Below are 27,498 nucleotides of genomic sequence, written 5' to 3'. Positions count from 1 at the left end.
ATCTTATACACATTGTACAGACAATCTATTTTACAATAGTTATATTTTGTTTGTTTTTAGTCCTTCCTCTATTTCTGATGTCCGTCCAGTTTGATTTCTATTTGTAACTGTGCTATTTGACAATTTCTGAACCTATATACATTTTACAGACCCTGTATGTTTTACATTGGTTATCTTGTTATTAGTCCCACCCTTCAGCTCCATTCAACCCCTCCCATCTATCAACACCATCCATTTTGGATTTCTATTTGCCATATATTTTTCAACTGTGCTGTGATGCTTCACAAAAGTACTGAACCTTTCTATTCTCATAGCTTCTAGACTGTAAATTAAAAATTTTTTTTTTTGCTAAAATAATTATTCTATTATTGATTATGGCTTTTTAAAATCACCCAGTATTGCTATCTGCAGCGTTAGTTCTAGGCAAATGTTGCAATTCGTCAGCCATTCCTGGACCTGTGACCAAAAACGAGCTACATATGGACAATACCAAAATAAATGATCTAATGACTCTGCCTCCTCACAGCAAAATCTGCAGAGCTGGGAAGATTGTATCCCCCATATATATATAACATTCTATTAGTTGCAAGAATTTTGTATAGTAATTTAAATTGAAAAATTCAAAGTTTTGAATCCCGCGTTGTTATGCGTATCAATTCATAAACCAAGTGCCATGGAATGGGTACATCGAAAATCTCTTCCCAACTATTTTGCAATTTATATGGCACAGCTGTCAGTTTTTTGTTCCTTAAATGAAATTGGAAAATGTTTTTATTTATCCACACTTGTCTTTAACCATTTATGTTCTTTAATACAGGGCCGACATACAAGTTCCATACTTTTTTCCCCTTCTACTTGCCTCTTCCATTTTTGTGGTAATGCTGCAATTAGTTGGTTGTAATTTTGGGTAGAGCAGACATTTCCATATGTCTGTCTGTTTGCTGCATGTGTGACATAACTCCACCAGTCCTATTTTTGATATCATTCACTAAAATTATATATTTTTAAAAAATGTATTCGAAAAATATATATACTGCTCAAAAAAATAAAGGGAACACTTAAACAACACAATGTAACTCCAAGTCAATCACACTTCTGTGAAATCAAACTTTCCACTTAGGAAGCAACACTGATTGACAATAAATTTCACATGCTGTTGTGCAAATGGAATAGACAACAGGTGGAAATTATAGGCAATAAGCAAGACACCCCCAATAAAGGAGTGGTTCTGCAGGTGGAGACCACAGACCACTTCTCAGTTCCTATGCTTCCTGGCTGATGTTTTGGTCACTTTTGAATGCTGGCGGTGCTTTCACTCTAGTGGTAGCATGAGACAGAGTCTACAACCCACACAAGTGGCTCAGGTAGTGCAGCTCATCCAGGATGGCACATCAATGCGAGCTGTGGCAAGAAGGTTTGCTGTGTCTGTCAGCGTAGTGTCCAGAGCATGGAGGCGCTACCAGGAGACAGGCCAGTACATCAGGAGAAATGGAGGAGGCCGTAGGAGGGCAACAACCCAGCAGCAGGACCGCTACCTCCGCCTTTGTGCAAGGAGGAGCAGGAAGAGCACTGCCAGAGCCCTGCAAAATGACCTCCAGCAGGCCACAAATGTGCATGTGTCTGCTCAAACGGTCAGAAACAGACTCCACGAGGGTGGTATGAGGGCCCGACGTCCACAGGTGGGGTTTGTGCTTACAGCCCAACACCGTGCAGGACGTTTGGCATTTGCCAGAGAACACCAAGATTGGCAAATTCGCCACTGGTGCCCTGTGCTCTTCACAGATGAAAGCAGGTTCACACTGAGCACGTGACAGAGTCTGGAGACGCCGTGGAGAACGTTCTGCTGCCTGCAACATCCTCCAGTATGACCGGTTTGGCGGTGGGTCAGTCATGGTGTGGGGTGGCATTTCTTTGGGGGGCCGCACAGCCCTCCATGTGCTCGCCAGAGGTAGCCTGACTGCCATTAGGTACCGAGATGAGATCCTCAGACCCCTTGTGAGACCATATGCTGGTGCGGTTGGCCCTGGGTTCCTCCTAATGCAAGACAATGCTAGACCTCATGTGGCTGGAGTGTGTCAGCAGTTCCTGCAAGAGGAAGGCATTGATGCTATGGACTGGCCCGCCCGTTCCCCAGACCTGAATCCAATTGAGCACATCTGGGACATCATGTCTTGCTCCATCCATCAACGCCACGTTGCACCACAGACTGTCCAGGAGTTGGCGGATGCTTTAGTCCAGGTCTGGGAGGAGATCCCTCAGGAGACCATCCGCCACCTCATCTGGAGCATGCCCAGGCGTTGTAGGGAGGTCATACAGGCACGTGGAGGCCACACACACTACTGAGCCTCATTTTGACTTGTTTTAAGGACATTACATCAAAGTTGGATCAGCCTGTAGTGTGGTTTTCCACTTTAATTTTGAATGTGACTCCAAATCCAGACCTCCATGGGTTGATAAATTGGATTTCCATTGATTATTTTTGTGTGATTTTGTTGTCAGCACATTTAACTATGTAAAGAAAAAAGTATTTAATAACATTATTTCTTTCATTCAGATCTAGGATGTGTTGTTTAAGTGTTCCCTTTATTTTTTTGAGCAGTGTATTTTTTTTAATCAATTAGTATATTTGAGTTTAACCACAATATTTGTTGTATTATTTGTTATATCTTTTCAGGTGGATTAAACTGAAATTGCAACCAACTTCCTAAGGCTTGTTTAAAAAAATAACGACATTTTGGAGATTATTTCCTTTTCAAAACAACCCGAAAGTGAGCAGGTGTAATCTGAAAAGAGGAAAAGGCCATTCTTGAACATAGGATGAGACATTCTTACCAATTTACTAGAGAACCAGTTTGGATTTAAGTATAACTTTTGTATGACTGATGCCTTTAGTGAGATGCTGATGCCTTTAGTCTAATGCGTTAATAATTTCTGCCCCCCGAATTCATATTCGTTATATAAATAGGCCCTTTTAATTTTGTCTGGCTTGCCATTCCAAATAAAATTGAATATTTTTTGTTCATATAATTTAAAAAGCAGGTCACTAGGTGTAGGCAAAACCATAAGCAAATAGGTAAACTGAGATATGACTAAAGAGTTAATCAGAGTGATTTTCCCACAAATAGACAGTTATTTTCCTTTCCATGGTAGCAAGATCTTATATATTTCTGCTAACTTTCTATAAACATTTATTGGAGTGAGATCATTTCTTTCTTTTGGGATATGTATTCCAAGTATGTCCACATCTCCGTCAGACCGTTTAATTGGTAAACTACACGGTAATGTAAAACTAAAATTGTTGAATGAGTTTCCTGTAATCAATAGATATTATATTCCTTCTCTTTAAGCCAGGTAAATACTGATCGTCTTCTCTTATTATCGGCTAAGCTATTACAGTTGTAAGTGGCTATACTTATTTCACCACTTACCGTAATGAGACAACTTTGAATTCTATTTATCAAAATATGTTTATAAACGTACCATTAAAAAGTAACATGATGATTGAGTGTCTATATAGCTGTACCATGATATTTGCATTGCCACTAAGTAAACCTCCAATTGGTCCACACTATTCCACCCACTAAAAGCCCTCCTCATCCCGAGTTGGGTTGTCATCCCAATGCCCGGCAGACCACCCCCGACCCCCCGGATCCCATAGCCCATTTACAGATCAGAAGTAGATCAACCGCCAAATGCATTTCCATCACCCTCACCTCAATTTGTATTATCTATAGCTATCAATTAAAAAAATAAAAATTACATTATATTTAAAAAACTGGATTTTTTAAATATATATATATATATATATATATATATATATATATATATATATATATATATATTTAAAAAATCCAGTTTCTTAATTTCCATAATTAGCTATTAATATTTGTAGTAATGTAGGCAATTTATGCAAAGGATTTGCAAGCGTGTGCGAGCAAAGCGTCTGACCCACTGGGAATGTGATGAAAGAAATTAAAGCTGAAATAAATCATTCTCTGTCTGTGTATATGTATCTCACACACACACTACCGTTCCAAAGTTTGGGGTCACTTAGAAATGTCCTTGTTTTTAAAAGAAAAGCTAATTTTTTTGTCCACTAAAATAACATCATATTGATTAGAAATACAGTGTAGACATTGTTAATGTTTTAAATGACTATTATAGCTAGAAACGGTTGATTTTTTATGGAATATCTACATAGGCGTACAGAGGCCCATTATCAGCAACCATCACTACTGTGTTCCAATGGCACGTTGTGTTAGATAATCCAAGTTTATCATTTTAAATGGCTAATTGATCATTAGAAAACCCTTTTTCAACTATGTTTGCACAGCTGAAAACTGTTGTTCTGACTTAAGCAGCAATAAAACTGGCCTTCTTTAGACTAGTTGAGTATCTGGAGCAATGGAGTGAAGAGGCGACTCTGGGATGCTGGCCTTCTAGGCAGAGTTGCAAAGAAAAAGCCATAACTCAGACTGGTAAATAAAAAGAAAAGATTAAGATGGGCAAAATAACAGACACTGGACATTATCCTGGAGTCGCCTCTTCACTGTTGACGTTGAGACTGGTGTTTCGCGGGTACTATTTAACGAAGCTGCCAGTTGAGGACTTGTGAGGCGTCTGTTTCTCAAAACTAGACACTAATGTACTTGTCCTCTTGCTCAGTTGTGCACCGGGGCCTTCCACTCCTCTTTCTATTCTGGTTAGAGCCAGTTTGCGCTGTTCTGTGAAGGGAGTAGTACACAGTGCAATTCTGTTGCCGTGGAATTGCCCAGAGTTGATTCTATAGTCTGCCATTTCTGTGAGAACTTGATCAAAAAAATGTGCAATAGCTAAGCGTTTATGTTGTAATCCAATATAAACTAAAAGTATCGGTATCATCTTTTCATATCATTCTGTTTCAATAGGCGGTGGGCCAATATGCCCCTGTCATGTGGGATTGAAGCCTGCATCTCTCGCCTAATGCTGAAGGATCCAACAACAGATGGTGTAGAATATGGTCTCAGCAGGACTCTCCTCCGCCTCTAGACCAAATGAGGTGTGATAACATCCGGGAAGAGAGCATGCAAGAGAGAGAGAGACTGCAGCTTGGCACAGGAGGAAAGGAGACAAGGTAAGGAAGCTAGTGGACTTCAGGAGGGGGCAGGAACTTGATAGATGTGAGTGAGTGAGTGAGTGAGTGAGAGAGAGAGAGAGAGACTGTCAGTGATGTGGGGTGCCAGGTAACAACGTTACTCAGACACTGTCAGTGATGTGGGGTGCCAGGTAACAACGTCACTCAGAGACTGTCAGTGATGTGGGGTGCCAGGTAACAACGTCACTCAGAGACTGTCAGCATCCTGTGTACATCAGAAGAAGAAGTCCCCACATCACAAACCTCTATTTCACACATTACAAAGGCAGGAAAGACGACAATGCCCCTACACACACACACCTACACTTCCATTCTCATTCCTGTAACTGATCAGATACACATGCAAAGCAGGTGGTGCTCTCCCTTGTCATCACAGGGGAGATGAGAGACATGACCTCTGTGAAAGTAGTCTGTCAGTCCCCCCCCTCTCACTCACACACACACACACACGGCCAACCAGGAGGACAGCACAGAGGCAGGCAGCAATGTATTCTGGGGGTTGACGGTGACAGAATATAAACATCTCCCCTGAAGGAAGCAGGATTACTAGTTTCTCTGTCTAATTATATCATGGAGCATTCATATAGTCAGGCAGGCAGGATTTAGCCCAAAATGAAGAGAACCACTTAGAACAGCATTACCCGGACCTCCAGGTTTTGAATACCCCAACAGGAGATGTTCCAAATGGCACCCTATTCCCTTTATAGTACACTTTAAACCAGGGTCCAAGAGTAGGGCACTATAAAGGGAATAGGGTGCCATTTGGGATGCATCCTATTATTCTAGTCACTGTGTTCCTTGGCCTGTTCTTATCACCTCAGAGTGAAGCTGAGTGGTGCAGAGTGGAGCTCTCATGTTTATGTTGTGTTTAATCTCCTTCTCCTTTGATGATGGCTCTTATCTCTCTGCAGCGCGCTCTCTCTCTATCTCAGCCTGGCCAACTTTCACAGTTCCACTTCCTGTTCTTCGTTGCCTTAGTGACGGAGTCTGGGGTTTCCGCCTCGGAGCAGAGTGAGCGTGCTCCGTGGCCCCAGTGGACAGGAAGTGGGAGAGGAACTCAGCACAGGGAGCCTAATTTCTCATAACACCGTTCTCAGACAGACAGACAGTTCTCAGACAGACCGACCGTTCTCAGACAGACCGACCGTTCTCAGACAGACAGACAGACCGACCGACCGTTCTCAGACAGACAGACAGACAGACCGACCGACCGTTCTCAGACAGACAGACAGACAGACCGACCGTTCTCAGACAGACAGACAGACCGACCGACCGTTCTCAGACAGACAGACAGACCGACCGACCGTTCTCAGACAGACAGACCGACCGACCGTTCTCAGACAGACAGACAGACCGACCGTCTCAGACCAGACGACAGACCGACCGTTCTCAGATCAGACGACCGAACCGTTCTCAACCGACGACCGAACCGACCGTTCTCAGACCGACCGACCGACCGTTCTCAGACAGACAGACCGACCGACCGACCGTTCTCAGACCGACCGACCGACCGACCGACCGTTCTCAGACCGACCGACCGACCGACCGACCGACCGTTCACAGACAGACAGACCGACCGACCGTTCACAGACAGACAGACCGACCGACCGACCGTTCACAGACAGACAGACCGACCGACCGACCGTTCACAGACAGACAGACCGACCGACCGACCGTTCACAGACAGACAGACCGACCGACCGTTCTCAGACAGACAGACCGACCGACCGACCGTTCACAGACAGACAGACCGACCGACCGTTCTCAGACAGACAGACCGACCGACCGTTCTCAGACAGACAGACCGACCGTTCTCAGACAGACAGACCGACCGTTCTCAGACAGACAGACCGACCGTTCTCAGGCACACCGCTCCCTGACTGACCGACCGACAGACAGACAGACAGAGACGCACACCGCTCCCTGACCGACAGACAGACAGACAGACGCACACCGCTCCCTGACCGACCGACAGACAGACAGACAGACGCACACCGCTCCCTGACCGACCGACAGACAGACGCACACCGCTCCCTGACCGACCGACAGACAGAGACAGACAGACGCACACCGCTCACTGACCGACCGACCGACAGACAGACAGACGCACACCGCTCCCTGACCGACCGACAGACAGAGACACACCGCCCTGACCGACAGACACACAGACAGACACACCGCCCTGACCGACAGACACACACAGACACACCGCCCTGACCGACAGACACACACACACCGCCCTGACCGACAGACACACACACACCGCCCTGACCGACAGACACACACACACCGCCCTGACCGACAGACACACACACACCGCCCTGACCGACAGACACACACACACCGCCCTGACCGACAGACACACACACACCGCCCCCCGACAGACACACACACACCGCCCCCCGACTGACCGACAGACAGACACACCGCCCCGACCGACTGACCGACAGACAGACAGACACACCGCCCTGACCGACTGACCGACAGACAGACACACACACACCGCCCTGACCGACAGACACACACACACCGCCCTGACCGACAGACACACACACACCGCCCTGACCGACAGACACACACACCCCGCCCTGACCAACAGACAAACACACACCGCCCTGACCGACAGACAAACACACACCGCCCTGACCGACAGACACACACACACCGCCCTGACCGACAGACACACACACACCGCCCTGACCGACAGACACACACACACCGCCCCCCGACAGACACACACACCCCGCCCCCCCGACTGACCGACAGACACACACACACGCCCCCCGACTGACCGACAGACACACACACCGCCCCCCGACTGACCGACAGACAGACACACCGCCCCCCGACTGACCGACAGACAGACACACCGCCCCCCGACCGACCGACAGACACAACGCCCCCCGACTGACCGACAGACACACCGCCCCCCGACCGACCGACAGACACACCGCCCCCCGACCGACCGACAGACACACCGCCCCGACAGACCGACCGACAGACACACCGCCCCGACAGACCGACCGACAGACACACCGCCCCGACCGACCGACAGACAGACAGACACACCGCCCCGACCGACCGACAGACCGACAGACACACCACCCTGACCGACTGACCGACTGACCGACAGACACACCGCCCTGACCGACTGACCGACAGACAGACAGACACACCGCCCTGACCGACTGACCGACAGACAGACAGACACCACCGCCCTGACCGACCTGACCGACAGAGACAGACACACCGCCCTGACCGACTGACCGACAGACAGACAGACACACCGCCCTGACCGACTGACCGACAGACACAGACACACCGCCCTGACCGACTGACCGACAGACACAGACACACCGCCCTGACCGACTGACCGACAGACAGACAGACACACCGCCCTGACCGACTGACCGACAGACAGACAGACAGACACACCGCCCTGACCGACTGACCGACAGACAGACAGACACACCGCCCTGACCGACTGACCGACAGACAGAGACACACCGCCCTGACCGACAGACAGACAGACACACCGCCCTGACCGACTGACCGACAGACAGACAGACACACCGCCCTGACCGACTGACAGACAGACACACCGCCCTGACCGACTGACAGACAGACACACCGCCCTGACCGACTGACAGACAGACACACCGCCCTGACCGACTGACCGACAGACACACCGCCCTGACCGACTGACCGACTGACCGACAGACAGACACACCGCCCTGACCGACTGACCGACAGACAGACAGACACACCGCCCTGACCGACTGACCGACAGACAGACAGACACACCGCCCTGACCGACCTGACCGACAGACAGACAGACACACCGCCCTGACCGACTGACCGACAGACAGAGACACACCGCCCTGACCGACTGACCGACAGACAGACAGACACACCGCCCTGACCGACTGACCGACAGACAGACAGACACACCGCCCTGACCGACAGACAGACAGACAGACACACCGCCCTGACCGACTGACCGACAGACAGACACACCGCCCTGACCGACTGACCGACAGACAGACACACCGCCCTGACCGACTGACTGACAGACACACCGCCCTGACCGACTGACTGACAGACACACCGCCCTGACCGACTGACTGACAGACACACCGCCCTGACCGACTGACTGACTGACAGACACACCGCCCTGACCGACTGACCGACAGACAGACACACCGCCCTGACCGACTGACCGACTGACCGACAGACAGACACACCGCCCTGACCGACTGACCGACAGACAGACACACCGCCCTGACCGACTGACCGACAGACAGACAGACACACCGCCCTGACCGACTGACCGACAGACAGACAGACACACCGCCCTGACCGACTGACCGACAGACAGACAGACACACCGCCCTGACCGACTGACCGACAGACAGAGACACACCGCCCTGACCGACTGACCGACAGACAGACACCCCGCCCTGACCGACTGAACGACAGACAGACAGACACACACACCGCCCTGACCGACTGACCGACAGACAGACACACCGCCCTGACCGACTGACCGACAGACAGACACACCGCCCTGACCGACTGACAGACAGACACACCGCCCTGACCGACAGACTGACAGACACACCGCCCTGACCGACAGACTGACAGACACACCGCCCTGACCGACAGACTGACACACCGCCCTGACCGACTGACCGACAGACAGACAGACACACCGCCCTGACCGACTGACAGACAGACACACCGCCCTGACCGACAGACTGACAGACACACCGTCCTGACCGACAGACTGACAGACACACCGCCCTGACCGACAGACAGACAGACACACCGCCCTGACCGACTGACAGACAGACACACCGCCCTGACCGACAGACTGACAGACACACCGCCCTGACCGACAGACTGACAGACACACCGCCCTGACCGACAGACAGACAGACACACCGCCCTGACCGACAGACAGACACACCGCCCTGACCGACAGACAGACACACCGCCCTGACCGACAGACAGACACACCGCCCTGACCGACAGACAGACACACCGCCCTGACCGACAGACAGACACACCGCCCTGACCGACAGACAGACACACCGCCCTGACCGACAGAGAGACACACCGCCCTGACCGACAGACAGACACACCGCCCTGACTGACCGACCGACAGACAGACACACCGCCCTGACTGACCGACAGACAGACAGACACACCGCCCTGACTGACCGACAGACAGACAGACACACCGCCCTGACCGACAGACAGACAGACACACCGCCCTGACCGACAGACAGACAGACACACCGCCCTGACCGACCTGACTGACAGACACCGACCCAGACACACGCCTGACCGACTGACCGACAGACACACCGCCCTGACCGACTGACTGACAGACACACCGCCCTGACCGACTGACTGACAGACACACCGCCCTGACCGACTGACTGACAGACACACCGCCCTGACCGACTGACCGACAGAGACAGACAGACACACCGCCCTGACCGACTGACAGACAGACAGACACACCGCCCTGACCGACTGACCGACAGAGACAGACACACCGCCCTGACCGACTGACCGACAGACAGACAGACACACCGCCCTGACCGACTGACCGACAGACAGAGACACACCGCCCTGACCGACTGACCGACAGACAGACAGACACACACCGCCCTGACCGACTGACCGACAGACAGACAGACACACACCGCCCTGACCGACTGACCGACAGACAGACACACACCGCCCTGACCGACTGACCGACAGACAGACAGACACACCGCCCTGACCGACAGACAGACAGACACACCGCCCTGACCGACTGACCGACAGACAGACAGACACACCGCCCTGATCGACTGACCGACAGACAGAGACACACCGCCCTGACCGACTGACCGACAGACAGACAGACACACCGCCCCCGACCGACTGACGACAGGACAGGACAGACCACCGCCCCCTGACCGACAGACAGACAGACACACCGCCCTGACCGACTGACCGACAGACAGACACACCGCCCTGACCGACTGACAGACAGACACACCGCCCTGACCGACTGACTGACAGACACACCGCCCTGACCGACAGACTGACAGACACACCGCCCTGACCGACAGACAGACAGACACACCGCCCTGACCGACTGACCGACAGACAGACAGACACACCGCCCTGACCGACTGACAGACAGACACACCGCCCTGACCGACAGACTGACAGACACACCGCCCTGACCGACAGACTGACAGACACACCGCCCTGACCGACAGACAGACAGACACACCGCCCTGACCGACAGACAGACAGACACACCGCCCTGACCGACTGACCGACAGACACACCGCCCTGACCGACAGACTGACAGACACACCGCCCTGACCGACAGACAGACAGACACACCGCCCTGACCGACTGACAGACAGACACACCGCCCTGACCGACAGACTGACAGACACACCGCCCTGACCGACAGACAGACACACCGCCCTGACCGACAGACAGACACACCGCCCTGACCGACAGACAGACAGACACACCGCCCTGACCGACAGACAGACACACCGCCCTGACCGACAGACAGACACACCGCCCTGACCGACAGACAGACACACCGCCCTGACCGACAGACAGACACACCGCCCTGACCGACAGACAGACACACCGCCCTGACCGACAGACAGACACACCGCCCTGACCGACAGACAGACACACCGCCCTGACTGACCGACCGACAGACAGACACACCGCCCTGACTGACCGACAGACAGACAGACACACCGCCCTGACCGACAGACAGACAGACACACCGCCCTGACCGACAGACAGACAGACACACCGCCCTGACCGACAGACAGACAGACACACCGCCCTGACCGACAGACAGACAGACACACCGCCCTGACCGACTGACTGACAGACACACCGCCCTGACCGACTGACTGACAGACACACCGCCCTGACCGACTGACTGACAGACACACCGCCCTGACCGACTGACTGACAGACACACCGCCCTGACCGACTGACTGACAGACACACCGCCCTGACCGACTGACTGACAGACACACCGCCCTGACCGACTGACTGACAGACACACCGTCCTGACCGACTGACCGACAGACACACCGTCCTGACCGACTGACCGACAGACACACCGTCCTGACCGACTGACCGACAGACACACCGCCCTGACTGACCGACAGACCGACAGACACACCGCCCTGACTGACCGACAGACCGACAGACACACCGCCCTGACTGACCGACAGACCGACAGACACACCGCCCTGACTGACCGACAGACCGACAGACACACCGCCCTGACTGACCGACAGACACACCGCCCTGACTGACCGACAGACCGACAGACACACCGCCCTGACTGACCGACAGACCGACAGACACACCGCCCTGACTGACCGACAGACCGACAGACACACCGCCCTGACTGACCGACAGACCGACAGACACACCGCCCTGACTGACCGACAGACCGACAGACACACCGCCCTGACTGACCGACAGACCGACAGACACACCGCCCTGACTGACCGACAGACCGACAGACACACCGCCCTGACTGACCGACAGACCGACAGACACACCGCCCTGACTGACCGACAGACCGACAGACACACCGCCCTGACTGACCGACAGACCGACAGACACACCGCCCTGACTGACCGACAGACCGACAGACACACCGCCCTGACTGACCGACAGACCGACAGACACACCGCCCTGACTGACAGACCGACAGACACACCGCCCTGACTGACAGACCGACAGACACACCGCCCTGACTGACAGACCGACAGACACACCGCCCTGACTGACAGACCGACACACCGCCCTGACTGACAGACAGACACACCGCCCTGACTGACAGACAGACACACCGCCCTGACTGACAGACAGACACACCGCCCTGACTGACAGACAGACACACCGCCCTGACTGACCGACAGACAGACAGACACACCGCCCTGACAGACCGACTGACAGACAGAGACACACCGCCCTGACAGACCGACTGACAGACAGAGACACACCGCCCTGACAGACCGACTGACAGACAGAGACACACCGCCCTGACTGACAGACAGACACACCGCCCTGACTGACCGACAGACAGACAGACACACCGCCCTGACTGACCGACAGACAGACACACCGCCCTGACTGACCGACAGACAGACAGAGACACACCGCCCTGACAGACCGACTGACAGACAGAGACACACCGCCCTGACAGACCGACTGACAGACAGAGACACACCGCCCTGACAGACCGACAGACACACCGCCCTGACTGACAGACAGACACACCGCCCTGACTGACCGACAGACAGACAGACACACCGCCCTGACTGACCGACAGACAGACAGACACACCGCCCTGACAGACCGACTGACAGACAGAGACACACCGCCCTGACAGACCGACTGACAGACAGAGACACACCGCCCTGACAGACCGACTGACAGACAGAGACACACCGCCCTGACTGACAGACAGACACACCGCCCTGACTGACCGACAGACAGACAGACACACCGCCCTGACTGACCGACAGACAGACACACCGCCCTGACTGACCGACAGACAGACAGAGACACACCGCCCTGACAGACCGACTGACAGACAGAGACACACCGCCCTGACAGACCGACTGACAGACAGAGACACACCGCCCTGACAGACCGACAGACAGACAGAGACACACCGCCCTGACAGACCGACAGACACACCGCCCTGACTGACAGACAGACACACCGCCCTGACTGACCGACAGACAGACAGACACACCGCCCTGACTGACCGACAGACAGACAGAGACACACCGCCCTGACTGACCGACAGACAGACAGAGACACACCGCCCTGACTGACAGACAGACAGACACACCGCCCTGACTGACAGACAGACAGACACACCGCCCTGACTGACAGACAGACAGACACACCGCCCTGACTGACAGACAGACAGACACACCGCCCTGACTGACAGACAGACAGACACACCGCCCTGACTGACAGACAGACAGACACACCGCCCTGACTGACAGACAGACACACCGCCCTGACTGACAGACAGACACACCGCCCTGACTGACAGACAGACACACCGCCCTGACTGACAGACAGACACACCGCCCTGACTGACAGACAGACACACCGCCCTGACTGACAGACAGACACACCGCCCTGACTGACAGACAGACACACCGCCCTGACTGACAGACAGACACACCGCCCTGACTGACAGACAGACACACCGCCCTGACTGACAGACAGACACACCGCCCTGACTGACAGACAGACACACCGCCCTGACTGACAGACAGACACACCGCCCTGACTGACCGACTGACAGACAGACACACACACACACCGCCCTGACTGACTGACTGACAGCTGGCTGGTGTACCTGCTGACAGATCACTGGTACTTAAGTCAAGATAACATGTTGTTACATGTATGGTAGATTTAACAAGTACAACCAGTCTATACTCAAACAGAGCATGTAGGCTAGACATTTCTATGGTACAGTCACAGTACATAGGCCTACAATAGCAGTTGGTGCTTACTGCTTAGTGACTGATTTGATGTTTGACTTTTAAAAGGGACAGATTTAGTAAGTGTACCTGGTATGTAATCTCTCCTAGTAGCACTAACAGAGATATACTGCTCTAAACCTGGATGACACCTGTCAAGGCTAGTGGATATATTAAGCACATGGAGATCCAGCACATTTCATGAGTCAATTGTGTACAAATCAGGCATATCACATGAAAGGATGCAGAATGCACAGTTAGGCTAGTTAGCAGTATTTCCACCACTGTGTGTCTTGGAACAAAATAGTTTGATGTGATGAATCCAATAGGGTAAATCCTGTTCAATCTGTCTTCTGCACCCCCCAACCGTAACATCTCAAAAACAGACAGACAACCCAGGCCTTGTGGTGGTTAACAATTCAGCATGTTAGTCTCATTTCAGTCACCATCATGTGAAGAGAAACACGCATCACTGCGTTTAGTGTAGAATTCAATTATCGGTCTCCCTAAATCCCGTAAGCCCACCTGCAGCCTCAAGTCAAGCGACAACCTGCTTCTCCACGCCCCCTGAAACAAGCTGGGCTGCTTGGCGAAATGGGCTTACAGCTCGACCACCCTCAGCGTCTAGAATGCCCTCCCAGACCACCTGAAGGTAGGGCTGGGCGATATATCGAATTCATTCAAATGAATGTTTTTGCGCAATATTCCAAATGCCTGCATCGCAAGAATAAAGTATTTTAAAAAATGTTAAGCGTTTATGTTCACTTGTCTTTTTGGTCTCGTTTCCTTTGCTCCTTCTGTGCACCTTCCCATTTACACCAGAAATCTGTATATAATGACGAGATGCACATGTCTCCGCCTGAACAATGGGAGTCTTTCTCCCAAAGGCAGGAAGTCAGGAGACAAGCTTAGGTCCAAAATAAACCCATTGGGCATATTTGACAGTTATTTGCCAGAGTGAAAGCTCACGCGTCGCCTCTTTCTCTGGTTTACACACACCAAGCCCTTCTCCATGCCACTGACAACAACAAAGATGAGAGATCACGTCTTCCTCTCTGACATGCGGTTTCAACGCGCTATTTGCATTTGAGGTTTGGTCCAACAGAATGGGTCATATGGACACAGAAACACATGGAGACATTATTTTACTGTAATAGAGGAGAAGTTGACCTTTCTACTGACACTACTAAAACGAAAGTATCAATGAACACTGAGTCTGGAAAATGAAAGGTCAGTTTGTTGTGTGCGGCATTGCGGTACCAAGTACCGCTAGCAGCATTTTAGCCAAAGACTGTTATACTAGCTGACTAGTCTGTTTTATAAACGCGCAATAAGCATAAAACACAAAATAAGGAATTGGCAACTCGTTCTCATTCTGATAAATAAGGAAGGATACTTTATTTCAACATCTGAACAAAGTGGACAGGCTAACATGCTGTTCAAACAGTTGGAGACAGACAGTATGGTGCGTTCATAACAACCACTGTTCTGCCTTGTTAGCTAGCAAAAAGATCCAAGTTGGCTAAACTTGACATATACAGGTTAGCTGGCTACTCACTAGCATGTGGGCTTATGCTTGAGATAATGTTTATATTAGACCTGTGTTCATTTTCTATAGCCAAATGCCTGTCACAAGAAATGAGTAATTATTACTGAATGTGCATAATGTTTGTATTTTGTATTTGTTATTTAGCAGATGCTCATATCCAGAGCAATTAGGGTTAAGTGCCTTGCTCAAGGAACATCAGCTTTTTTTACCTAGTTGGCTCAGGGATTCGAACCAGCAACTTTTTGTTTATTGAACCAACGCTCTTAACCACTAAATGGTTACATTTGTAACAAAAAAGTGCATTTTCATGAACAGACTTGAAACCCAGATCAGTGATTGCAAAAAAGCAGGGTCAACTATTTTGATTAAATAATTGTCTAGTGAACAGGGAAAGGAAAGGGGGATACCTAGTCAGTTATACAACAATGCATTCAACTGAAATGTGTCTTCCACATTTTAACCCAACCTCCCTGGGTCTTATGGTTGTGGAAGGCTTACGTTTAACTTAGGTATATCTTCACAAGCCCTGAATTCATTAGGATTATTGCTGACTGTTTGAAAATCGAGATATCTTGAATAGTCCCCCCCCCTAAAAATGTAGATATGATTTTTAGGCCATATCGCCCAGCCCTACCTGAAGGCACCACAGACTCGGGGCTCCTTAAAAAGGGGCCTGAAGACCTTGTTCTTTAGGAAGGCTTTCTGTTGATAGCTGTGCTCCTTGGTGTCCTTGTCTCTTGTCGCATCAGTGGTGTTCTTTATGTCAGTTTCCGTGTATAGTTGTTTTTTATTTTATGCAATGAGATTATTCTGTATAATGAAAAGCACTTTACAAATGTAATATATTAAATGATTAACCCTGTGTGTGGTTGTACTGTATTAGTACTAGCCTTTTCATGGGGGTATAGCCTAATTCTCTCTGACTGCCTGCAATAAATCAAATCAGGAACAATTTCACACTATCATACTAATTACACCCTCAGTTACATAAGATATACACACCCCACTAACACACCATTTCATGGTCAGTACCCTATTCATATAGTACTTTTAAAGGAAATCAGGGGCATTTGTGACACTACTGTCATGGTTCAGGTTAAGGTATGCACCAATGATTAGAATTTGTTTGTTTTCTGCATAGAAAAGTCTTGGGCAGGCCTCCTAAGTGTTTGAAATGCAAACATGTCTACACCGCCAAGATGGGGGGCCTCTAAAATTCAGCCGTGCCAACCGCTCTCCCTGCCACACCCACCACCTAACTAAAACCCGGGCCTCGCAGTCTATGATGATGTCATATGGATGAGTCTAACTTTAAAGCTTTGTTGGTGGTATGATTTCTTTGAGTGTGTGGGGAAAAAACACGTGGCTAAAATGTCACATGCAGAGAAACTTGAATGGTCAATTCACCAGACATGTTTAGGGAGTAGCCAAGATAATGAGGCTCTAAAAGGTCGCAGATTACAACTGTATAGAAACCAGGGGACCTGGTTGGCCTTTAAACAATGGGACCACTACCTCATCAGCCTCTACTGTACATTAGCCTATTCATCGTCACAGGCTGTAGACAGCATAGGCCCTATAGACAATCACCATTCAACATGACCTGTTTATTATTTTTATTACCTTTATTTAACTAGGCAAGTTGAACAAATTCTTATTTACAATGACGCCCTACTCCGGCCAAACCCTAACCCGGGTGTGCGCCGCCCTATGGGAATCACGGCCGGTTGTAATACAGCCTGGAATCAAACCAGGCTCTGTAGTGACGCCTCTAGCACTGAGATGCAATGCCTTAGACCGCTGCGTTACTCGGGAGCCCCATCACAATGTTAACAACTTGAATACAAGGAACCTGCCCTGCTCTTATCACTCCATGATTAACTAGATTACTCATTAGAGGTATAAATCATATTAGCAATAGAGTACATCTGTTTTATTAGTTCCTGGCTGATATGATGTGAGTGAGGAGAAAGGTCTGTATTGGCTAGGGGAGTATGAGGGTCCTGCCGGCTAAACTAAGCTAACTGCTAGCTAGGCTAATCCTGTGAGGCTATAAGGAAGGAACCCTTTCTGTTTCAGGGTCAGCAGCCCTGCAGTAGCTGTTCTTATTAAAACATTGCTAATTTAGCAGGCTCCTCTCACCTCATTCTCTCCGCCATCTCTCTCATTACTCCCTTGTTTCCCCTTCACAGCAGAGGGTTAATGAGCACACACCACTAGGGCTGAGCTATGATAGGGAATGTACACATGCACTCTATTCGCGTCTCTTCTCGTGGGGGCTACTGTACACACATTGATAGGACAACGCAGGACAACGAGGGCACACGTGTGCTGCAGCTTCAATATCTACTGTTGGTGGCTTAATGTGGCAATCAGCAGATGCTGCGTCCATTTTTAGACTTAAATTAATTATATGTATGAAGACTTATAAATGCCTCATGAGCTTAGTTCAAAAGGTTACATTTCTCCAGCCCCATCCCTCAGCTTCTTACCAAAACATGGGAGAACGCATTGTTATTGTTACAACTGCTGATCGCCAGTTTAAGCTATATTCAGTTTACATCAATATCATGCAATGTCATCGTCTCCTCAGACATGACGCATAATATTTACTTCTGTTGTATGGCAAGCTACAGTCATATGCTGCAGAAGCGTGTCTGAGAGACCGCATGCACACACACACACACACACACACACACACACACACACACACACACACACACACAGTGGATGTGCTTGTCTGGTCCCCGGGGACTCCAGGTACTTTGTGAGATCCCATCTATTCTGTTCTTCACCCATATTCACCACATATTAGTTGCAGGTCACTCCTGTGGCTATTAATAGAAACAGCCTCTTATGCAACACACAGACCCAGACAGTCACTGGCTCAGAGAGAGGGGGAATACTTTGATCATGTTTCGCTACACCCGCAATAACATCTGCTAAATATGTGTATGTGATTTGATTTTTATCATTCCAAGCGTTACAGCACTCCACATCCATTCTCTCACTTCGTCTGCTTGGTTACTGACTGACTGTACATTCCTCTAGTCTTTCACTGATTTATAATGTAGAATGATACTACACATCAAATTATCACTGAAATAGTACATGTCTACAACGTGCCCATTAGAGCCAACCGCTGTATGTATGATGATTCGCCAGAGATTTGTACTGACATTCTAGAGCGCTCCTGTCCATGGATGGAGCACTACAGGTCCCTGTTGTACGGCTGAGCTGCGTGTCAACAGTCAGTGTCTCTCTCTAAGCTAAGTCCTATATCCTCAAGGCCTTAAGACAGTAGGGATGTCTGTGAGGCTTTGGCTGTCAGACTGAGTTAGTTCTCTCGCCACACAAGGAGATTAAGGATTATAGACCGAGATGTCTAGCTGCTGTCACTCATGCACTTCTACCAATCACACAGCTGGAAGGACCGAGGCACAGCGGAGGCTAGGACTTTAAAAATCACAAATGCAATTTGTGCTCAAACAACTACAGTAGAGGTGCTGCCGCAAATCAAGAAAAGCTCTCTAGCCAGGTAGTCTAGTGACTTCTCTCTGTCCTTTCTACCATGGCCGTCTAGTGACTAACAGTTGAATTGTCTAGTCCTGTCACTGGTTTCCCATGATACTAGAGCTGCAGGAATGCAGTGAGCTGGTGAGTTTCCAGGATGTGCTAGTGAGTGGATGGGTTTGATTCATGTGTCTCTGAGCAGATAAGGGTTCTGTTTAGTTGCCTGCCTCAGTGTGTGTGTGTCTTGCCTCTGCACAGTTCTACTGGTGGACCACATTGTCAGGCCTCCCCTCTCTCCATTCCATTATTCCGTCACTAGCAGACATTACATCTGAACCCTACTCAAACCTGGGGCATAGACATCAGCTCAAACACAATCAGCAGGCTTTCTATTTCTAACTATCACCCTCACTAACTGACCAATTTAGAGCTTGTTGCAAGTCTGCAAGAAAGATTAAGTCATTGCGACCATGAGGAGTTAAACTGTAAATCAAGCAGCTTCAGGCATAAAACATGGTTATCCGTCACCCTGTCAGGAAATGCAAAAAGAGCAGTTTGAACATGCAGGCTACGCCACATTGGCCAGGAATCAAACACAGATACTGTCTGTGTGACTAAAGTGGACAACATTAGCCCACTGAGCTAAAGCCTAGGGCATTAACTCTCTGGGAGCTAATTGAAGTATTCCTGTCACAGGTGTGGTCACAACGTCACACAAGCCTGATGCAGTAAACTACCAGTGGGATAGAATACCATCTAGGCTAGGCTGTTGTGGTCATGACACACTTATTGTGTAACCTCCCTTGGTTCCCCTCCCTGGCTTAACAACGATATTAGTTAGGGGCAATTCCATGGTAACAGAATTATGCTGAAACGCAGATTTTTCACAAAAAATATTTCACATACCATACAACTCTATGCACAATGACTACTTTGAACAATTTACACAGTAAATAAAATTAAAACATTTACTGGAAAAACTATACAGATGCAAGGTTTGGTAACAGACTTACGGTAAAATCTCCCTCAGTTCTATTCTGTTACCAAATTTATTTTTGTAATATTCTTTTTTTATTTAACTAGGCAAGTCAGTTAAAAACAAATTCTTATTTACAATGACGGCCTAGTGGGTTAACTGCCTTGTTCAGGGGCAAAATTATAGATTTTTACCTTGTCAGCTCAGGGATTCGATCTAGCAACCTTTCGTTAACTGGCCCAACACTAACCACTTGGCTACCTGCTGCCCCGTATCTGTACAGTTCTTCCTGTAAATGTGTTTCCATAAAATGTTCTGTGTAAATTGTTAAAAGTAGTCCTTGTGCATAAATTCTATGGGTGGTTAAACTTTTAAAATCGATGTTTTTTGTTTGGTATACATTTTAAAGAGAAAAATCTGAGTCTCAGCATAATTCCATTACCATGTAATTGCCCTTCGGCCCTGTGCAGTGGAGAGCATAGCACAATCAAGGCTCTTTCCATGAGAGAAAGTGTGTGTGTGTGTGTGTGTGTGTGTGTGTGTGTGTGTGTGTGTGTGTGTGTGTGTGTCCCCTCTTCTCATTCACATTAGTAACCCTGCACCAAAAGAGACTGTTTTATTATAGAAGTTTGAGCTGGGCTGACCAGCCTCTGATGCAGCGTGAATGAGGGAGAACAACTGAGCGGGGTGGGGGGGGCTCAACATCTGTCTGGAACAGTAGAGGACCACCACATACACCACTAGAGAGATAGCGAGACCACCATGTCTGGCCAACACTTCACTGTTAAGGCGTGAGCATGCTTCCGTTTGGCTGGCGCCTAGCCCAACTCAGCTAGCTGAACTGAAGGAGTGTGCTTGCATTCTCCCTTAAAAAGGCCTTTGTTTGGGGCCTCCCGAATGGCGGAGCGGTGTTAGGCACTGCATCGTAGTGCTAGAGTCTTCACTACAGATCAGGGTTAGATCCCGGGCTGTGTTGCAGCTGGGATGTCCTTATCCCATCGCGCTCTAGCGATTCCTTGTGGTGGCCGGGCGCATGCACGCTAACGTCGGTCGTCAGCTGTCAGTGTTTCCTCTGACACATTGGTGCGGCTGGCTTCCGGGTTAAGCGAGCAGTGTGTCAAGAAGCAGCGCGGCTTGGCAGGGTCGTGTTTTGGAGGACAAATGGCTCTCGACCTTCGGCTCTCCCAAGTTCGTATGGGAGTTGCAGCGATGGGACAAGACTAACTACCAATTGGATATCACAAAATTGGGGAGAAAACGGGGTGAAACATTTTTTGAAATAAAGAAAAAAATGAAAAAATATTACTGTTTGAAAAATGAGAAAAAAGTAGCAATAGTACTGGTTGTCCATTTTGCGACACTGTAGCCAGTATAAACTTCCTCAAAATAGTCAGAATTAATTTTAGATAACTTAATAAATTGGTCATTCATTGACGTTTTTGCTGAAGAGATCTTAGTTGCGCAATTCTACATCTAACTAGAGGTCGACCGATTATTCGGAATGGCCGATTAATTAGGGCCGATTTCAAGTTTTCATAACAATCGGAAATCGGTATTTTTGGCCGCCAATTTTTTTTAATATATATATAAATATATATATATTTTACACACACACACACACACACACACACACACACACACACACACACACACACACACACACACACACACACACACACACACACACACCTTTATTAAACTAGGCAAGTCAGTTAAGAACACATTCTTATTTTCAATGACGGCCTAGGAACGTTGGCTTAACTGCCTTGTTCAGGGGCAGAATGACAGATTTTTACCTTGTTAGCTCAGGGGTTCAATCTTGCAACCTTACGGTTAACTAGTCCAACGCTCTAACCACCTGCTTTACATTGCACTCCACGAGGTTACGCGAATGCAGTAAGAAGCCAAGGTAAGTTGCTAGCTAGCATTAAACTTATCTTAAAGAAAACAATCAATCAATCATAATCACTAGTTAACTACACATGGTTGATGATATTACTAGTTTATCTAGCCTGTCCTGCGTTGCATATAATCGCTTAGGTACACGTTGCTCCAACCATAAACATCAATGCCTTTCTTAAAATCAATACACAAGTATATATTTTTAAACCTACATATTTAGTTAATATTGCCTGCTAACATGAATTTATTTTAACTAGGGAAAATGTGTCACTTCTCTTGCAAACAGAGTCAGGGTATATGCAGCAGTTTGGGCCGCCTGGCTCGTTGCGAACTGTGAAGACTATTTCTTCCTAACAAAGACAGCCGACTTCGCCAAACGGGGGATGATTGAACAAAAGCGCATTTGCCAAAAAAGCACAATCGTTGCACGACTGTACCTAACCATAAACATCAATGCCTTAAAATCAATACACAGAAGTATATATTTTTAAACCTGCATATTTAGCTAAAAGAAATCCAGGTTAGCAGGCAATATTAACCAGGTGAAATTGTGTCATTTTGCGTTCATTGCACGCAGTCAGGGTATATGCAACAGTTTGGGCCGCCTGGCTCGTTGCGAACTAATTTGCCAGAATTTTACGTAATTATGACATAACACTGAGGGTTGTGCAATGTAACAGGAATAACGTTTTGTTTTCGAGATGATAGTTTCCGGATTCGACCATATTAATGACCTAAGGCTCGTATTTCTGTGTGTTATTATATTAGAATTAAGTCTATGATTTGATAGAGCAGTCTGACTGAGCGGTGGTAGGCAGCAGCAGGCTCGTAAGCATTCATTCAAAATAGCACTTTCGTACGTTTTGCCAGCAGCCCTTCGCAATGCATTGCGCTGTTTATGACTTCAAGCGTGTCAACTCCCAAGATGAGGCTGGTGTAACCGATGTAAAATGGCTAGCTAGTTAGCCAGGTGCGCGCTAATAGCGTTTCAAACGTCACTCGCTCTGAGACTTGGAGTATTTGTTTCCCCTTCCTCTACATGGGTAACGCTGCTTCAAGGGTGGCTGTTGTCGTTGTGTTCCTGGTTCAAGCCCAGGTAGGAGCGAGGAGCGGGACGGAAGCTATACTGTTACACTGGCAATACTAAAGTGCCTATAAGAACATCCAATAGTCAAAGGTATATGAAATACAAATCGTATAGAGAGAAATAGTCCTATAATTCCTATAATAACAACCTAAAACATCTTACCTGGGAATATTGAAGACTCATGTTAAGGAACCACCAGCTTTCATATGTTCTCATGTTCTGAGCAAGGAACTTAAACGTTAGCTTTTTTACATGGCACATATTGCACTTTTACTTTCTTCTCCAACACTTTGTTTTTGCATTATTTAAACCAAATTGAACATGTTTCATTATTTATTTGAGGCTAAATTGATTTTATTGATGTATTATATTAAGTTAAAATAAGTGTTCATTAAGTATTGTTGTAATTGCCATTATTACAAATAAATAAATAAAACAAAGCGGCCGATTAATCGGTATCAGCTTTTTTTGGGTCCTCCAATAATCGGTATAGGTGTTGAAAAATCATAATCGGTCGACCTCTACATCTAACTAAGGTGTTTGGTGAAGTATCTTTTAATAAAAAAATGTGCATGATGATGAATCGTCTCTCGTTGAATGACAACAAAGACTTTATTGAAGAATCCCTACTGTTGACCAATCATCGACGAAGGGGCGTAGACTTCGGCGCCAAACTTTGGCTTGCGTCCTGAACAATTTCAGTCCGAACAGTCAAAAAAAAAAATCACTTAAGTCCAAAACAAACAAAAATGTCACAAAATGTCATAATATATGCACAAACTCTACCAAACTGTTCCGGCTGAGAAGCATGCGGACGCCTTTACAGTAACACAGCCAAGGTTTATTCTTGGGCTTCTTTTCTGTTTAATGTAATCTCTGGTTTACTCTGTTGGCTAGGCTGGAGTAATAATTTCATGTCCATCTACTGAATAACCTCTACTCACTATATAAAACTCCTCAGTTTATGTTTACATGGCATACAGTGAGTAAAAATGTCAATTATTTTAAACAGCCAGTGTAGCATTGCAGAGAGAATCTACTGTAATGCTGACATACCCAGAATATGGTGATCATTCACTCTTTGCATAGACACTATTCAACAGACATATGGTAAAGAATTAAGCAAACTCCATTTGAGGTTGAGAACTTCAACGTTGTATCCAAAATAATAACATTCTAGTAAAAATGCTAATTAGTATTTTATGTAATGAAACATGGGGACAGTGAGCCAATCTTAAGCTACATGGCTCTGACTGAGACTTCCTTCTGTGTACAGTGAATGACATAGAGGAAGGGACAGAGAGTGATGATAAGCTCTCTGACATGGAAATATCTGCTCTCTCATGACACTGGGAGCTCGGAGAGCTTATCCCACACACACACACACACACACACACACACACACACAGTAAAAACACATTAAAACACTGAGGGTAAGCTACTTAGTGTCACATTGAGAATGCAAAATAGAACAGTTATCATAATATTAGTCTATCAGCAATTCATATTTACCCCAGGCAGTGTGGTATGTCTTAATACGTGGAGTAGGAGAAATTACTCATGATATGGTTGACAATCTAGCCCAACACCATGAGAATGCCCACTTAGCTACCTAGTTAGTATTGCATTTCTGCCAAAGCTCTATTGAAAACCAACTAACGTTAAACTTCAATTCAAAATCAAGCCTAATGTGACCAGATGCTGATTTGCATTAACAGGACGATAACCACTGCTAGCCGTCATCCCTGATTTGCCAGTCAACCACATTCTGACACATAGATGACACTATTGTTAGCTAGCTGAGCTTTAGGTTTAACTTAGTAGTAGCGTTACAGGGCCATGAAACATCGATTTGCCCACCACCAACCAACCCCAATGGACCGACTTACCGAATGGTTGACTCCCCACATAAGGACGCTGAGCAGAGGGTCACTGGCTCGGAAAAGCTTCACTTTCTGAGCCACAAAGTGTTTCTTCTTCGTCTTCGTCTTGCTCGCAATAGATGCGGCAATGCTGCTCGCTGTAGCCATCTTTAGTTTCGTGAAATAGGCTGGATATCACTCAGTCAGTGACAGTTATTTATGGAGCTGGGAGAGTAGCCACTCAATGATCACCCTCCCTCTGCATTTAGCTTGCGAGCAAGCCGAAAACAACAGTATTTTCTGTATTACCTAGCCTCTCTAATTTGCATTAGCTTTTAGTTAGCTGGTTAACGATATGACGGTCGTTGATAATGTATTGTAAAATATTAACGTTATTTCCTTCACTGTCAGCTAACGCACCACTAGCTCATTAACCCAACACTTCCCCCCAACATCGTAAGTCACCTCTTCCTTCCTCAAACTCCTCACCCCCGACACGACAGCCTCACCGAGTCGACGTCGTCACTTAGCATTGCTCTCTGGCTAACCAAGCAACTGACTGGACGCATCCAGGCAAAACATTTAGGAAGCTAACACCGCAATGGTCAAATAAAATAAAAATGTTAATGCAGCCTTAGCAATAATTTTTCCAACGAACTACACTAAAATGCCAACGCAGCTCGCCTGCCTACTGGTACTGCATACTCCGACCTAACGCTTTAGCAGAGCAGTGGCAGCACTGGCCAAAGCTAACGGTCGTTAGCTTGCTAACTAGCTAGCTATTCAGTCCTTTTGGTTTTTCTCCCTCCTACGCGTTCGTTGGTCAGCCTCGAAATATGACAGTGGCCCAACCGTTCCAGTGCCAAAGAGGAGAAATCTCAAATCTACGTTTTATCAAAACTGTTCTTTCCTACGATGCTTTCGGCTCGGTGTTGTACTGTCAACTGACAGCTCGAGGGAAGGATGACAGCCAGAGCGACATTCCCTCGTGCAGACAGATTGGACAATAGTAGCGTTCCAGGTAGCCTAAATTGGCAGACGCCTTGCGCTATTGACCACATTGTTGAATCCAGTTCTGCATTTATGTAGATTTTAGTGATTACAGATCTGTATCAGATATCTAAAAATACGGAGGTAATGTTTATCATTGCAAGAACCCCAGCAATATGACTTAACGATATGATAATATGCGTCATGTAGGCGGCCTGGAACGTTCCCATTCTATTCAGTCTTTCACTCTGCTAATGTTGCGTTAAAGACCACTTAGAACACGGAACTAGGAATCCTCCGACTTCAGAAACACTGGCATCTTCCTACAGCTCCGACATTCTGACCTGAATGTCACTGACGTCATGATTTGTCCTCGTTTTTTCCCAAGTTCCCAGTTGTCTTGAAAGCACAATGATACCCGAGTTTCCCACTTGGGATGTATCAGAATCAACCAACAGGAAGCTCCACGCAAATAACTTACATGACGTGAACGCGGCATGAGCCCTTTTTTTCTCCATAGTTCACAGTGTTCTTGAACGCACCAACACACTGCAGTCCAACCTCCTCAAGTATGGTCTCTCTCTCGCCCTCTCTTTAGTGTGATTCCCTTCTGTCAAATAAAATACTGTATTCATACAAAATGTGACACATTTTAGAAAAAGGACATTGATAAATGCTGGTCCTTTTTATTTTAAAGTAATATTTTCAGCCGTGTGCATGTGTGTGTGTGTGTGTCTATGTAGGCTACTGTATGCATGTCCTTTTGCAAACCTTAATAATACATAGTGAAAAGCTATAAAATATCTGCACACCCCCATCCCCTAATCTTGAACCTTTATTTGAGATTAATCTGTATCACTCAGGGCAGGCAGGCCGCTGACAATGACAGTGTCCCGCATGGCCAGAGGTGCTTTAA

The 27,498-nt window shown here is 48.1% G+C and overlaps 1 protein-coding gene across 4 annotated transcripts in view; it reads right to left on the bottom strand.

Moving 5' to 3' along the window:
- LOC115152006 (phosphatidylinositol 5-phosphate 4-kinase type-2 alpha) overlaps nucleotides 1–26,625 on the bottom strand; it is a 37,469-nt gene extending 10,844 nt beyond the window's left edge. Inside the window, exon 1 of one of the 4 annotated variants that reach the window (XM_029696443.1) lies at nucleotides 25,620–26,625. In XM_029696443.1, the coding sequence (XP_029552303.1) occupies nucleotides 25,620–25,760 (141 nt within the window). In that variant the 5' untranslated portion in view covers nucleotides 25,761–26,625. Of the gene's footprint in view, nucleotides 1–5,950; nucleotides 6,279–25,619 lie in introns of those variants that run through there. The other 3 variants (XM_029696433.1, XM_029696461.1, XM_029696451.1) reach the window with 3 other exon arrangements.
- Between the last annotated feature and the right edge of the window lie 873 nt (nucleotides 26,626–27,498).

This window comes from Salmo trutta, chromosome 2, assembly GCF_901001165.1.
Source record: "Salmo trutta chromosome 2, fSalTru1.1, whole genome shotgun sequence".
NCBI lineage: Eukaryota > Metazoa > Chordata > Actinopteri > Salmoniformes > Salmonidae > Salmo > Salmo trutta.
Note: the sequence above shows the minus strand (reverse complement) of the source record. Positions and strands in the feature narration are given on the sequence as shown.